This window comes from Vollenhovia emeryi, unplaced genomic scaffold (genome assembly GCF_000949405.1).
Source record: "Vollenhovia emeryi isolate VEMERY1.0 unplaced genomic scaffold, V.emery_V1.0 DF947436.1, whole genome shotgun sequence".
Taxonomy (NCBI): domain Eukaryota; kingdom Metazoa; phylum Arthropoda; class Insecta; order Hymenoptera; family Formicidae; genus Vollenhovia; species Vollenhovia emeryi.
This window is the reverse complement of record NW_011958930.1, coordinates 1-1,675: the sequence shown is the minus strand read 5'-3', so window position 1 is coordinate 1,675 and position 1,675 is coordinate 1. Positions and strand designations below refer to the sequence as shown.

General features: G+C 36.5%; 1 protein-coding gene across 1 annotated transcript; it reads right to left on the bottom strand.

Annotated features, from left to right (window-relative positions):
- Window positions 1–39: 39 nt before the first annotated feature.
- Window positions 40–1,253, bottom strand: LOC105558199 (the record flags this gene model as incomplete). Its single annotated transcript, XM_012005765.1, has 4 exons — window positions 40–218; window positions 310–583; window positions 664–1,013; window positions 1,115–1,253. Coding segments are annotated over 4 exons (942 nt in total), but the record flags the coding sequence as incomplete, so codon positions are not given.
- Between the last annotated feature and the right edge of the window lie 422 nt (window positions 1,254–1,675).

The following is a 1,675-nucleotide window of genomic DNA, read 5'->3' as shown; positions in this document are numbered from 1 at the left end:
GGTCCTCTTCAGGGCCAAAAGGATCTCTCCGCCATTCACCAGGTATAATATTACCACTGACATCTTCATGATCCACATATGAAGGTGGGCAGTACTGTTTGAACCCCTGCAAGTGTTCTTCCCTATTTATGATAAAATTATGGAGACATACCGTGGCAAGAATAATACTTTCTACATTGCTAGGTTGATGAGCCAAAGCGGTACGCAAAACTCGCCACCTATTAGAATTAGAATGAAAAATAAATGTTTAACTTGCTCATCTTTATATAGAAGTTCATTGTCACTATAATAATGTTTAAAAGGAAATACCTTGATGCCAAAATTCCGAAAGCATTCTCAATTGTAAGTCTTGCACGAGAAAGCCTGTAATTAAAAATTCTATTTGCCTCGCTTGTGAGATTCCTTCTTGGATATGGTCTCATTAAGTCGGTACGTAATGGGAATGCTTCATCGCCGACAAAATAATAGGGAACCAATACATTAGTACCAGGCAGTTGTTTCGGATCTGGAAAATTCAGAGATCCTTCTTCCATGGCTTTACCCAATGCAGAGGAAGTAAAAATACTGCTGTCTGGAAGAGATCCTGGCCAAGTATTGGAGTTATTAATAAATAATAATGGAATGAACAAAATGAAGTCATTATTCTATTATATTACAACGTACCATAATCTCCTACTTCTACCCATGTAAAACAATATTTGCTGTCACACAGTGCCATTAACACGAAACTAAAAAATTGCTTATAATTGAAGAATTGGGAGCCACTTTTTGATGGACATTGTAACCTGATATGTTTTCCATCTAAAGCCCCACAACAATTTGGTAAATTCCATCTTGACCAGTACCCATCTGCTATGAGTTTCCATTCTTGTGTAGAAGGTGGTGCTAAATGACTACTCTTCAATCGCTTCCATATAGCCTCACATGTTTCTTTAATCACCCCATATGCAGTAGATTTGCCTATTTTCCAGTAGTTCGACAAACTGACAATGCTATTGCCAGATGCTAAGTAACTAAAAACCAATATACTTAATACTTATATTACTATCAGTACCTATGTTTAATAATAAAATAAAAGCAAAGCAATAAAAACCACAAATGGAAAATAACATACCAGAGTGTGAGGGCAAGGCGAAATTCCGGTGTTAAAAACTCTCTATAGCTTCGTTTTTTAATATCATCTCGGATTATTGTTAATAATTCTTCAAATTGTTCTACTGTGAGTCGCCTTAATCGGAAGAATTTCTCTTGATCTGTATGTTTGTATTTCAAAAAAACAGTCACATACACTCCCAGTTGCCCACGGTCCAGAGTTAAAGGGTGCACCCACCAGCGCCGACCACTAAATTTTTTCTGTCGCTTCAAATACAAATAAAGCATAACTACAAATATATTTCCAACACACGCAAAAATTAATGAGCGTCTTCGTTTATTGCACTTCATTATTTGCGACGTTATGCTTTTTTGGTAATAATCAATAGAATAAAAGACGTTGAGGTTAAGAAAACAAAATACTCGGTTTTCTTTTCTCATAGAAAAACCTTACATCTTAAGTGTTAAAGTAGACGTTGTGCACTATTGTCCTTAGGAGTGTACGTTGCGACTTAAAGCGTACGGACAACGGCTTAAAACTTACGTCACTTAAAGCAAGGTTGTGGACCAGGGGTTACACTAC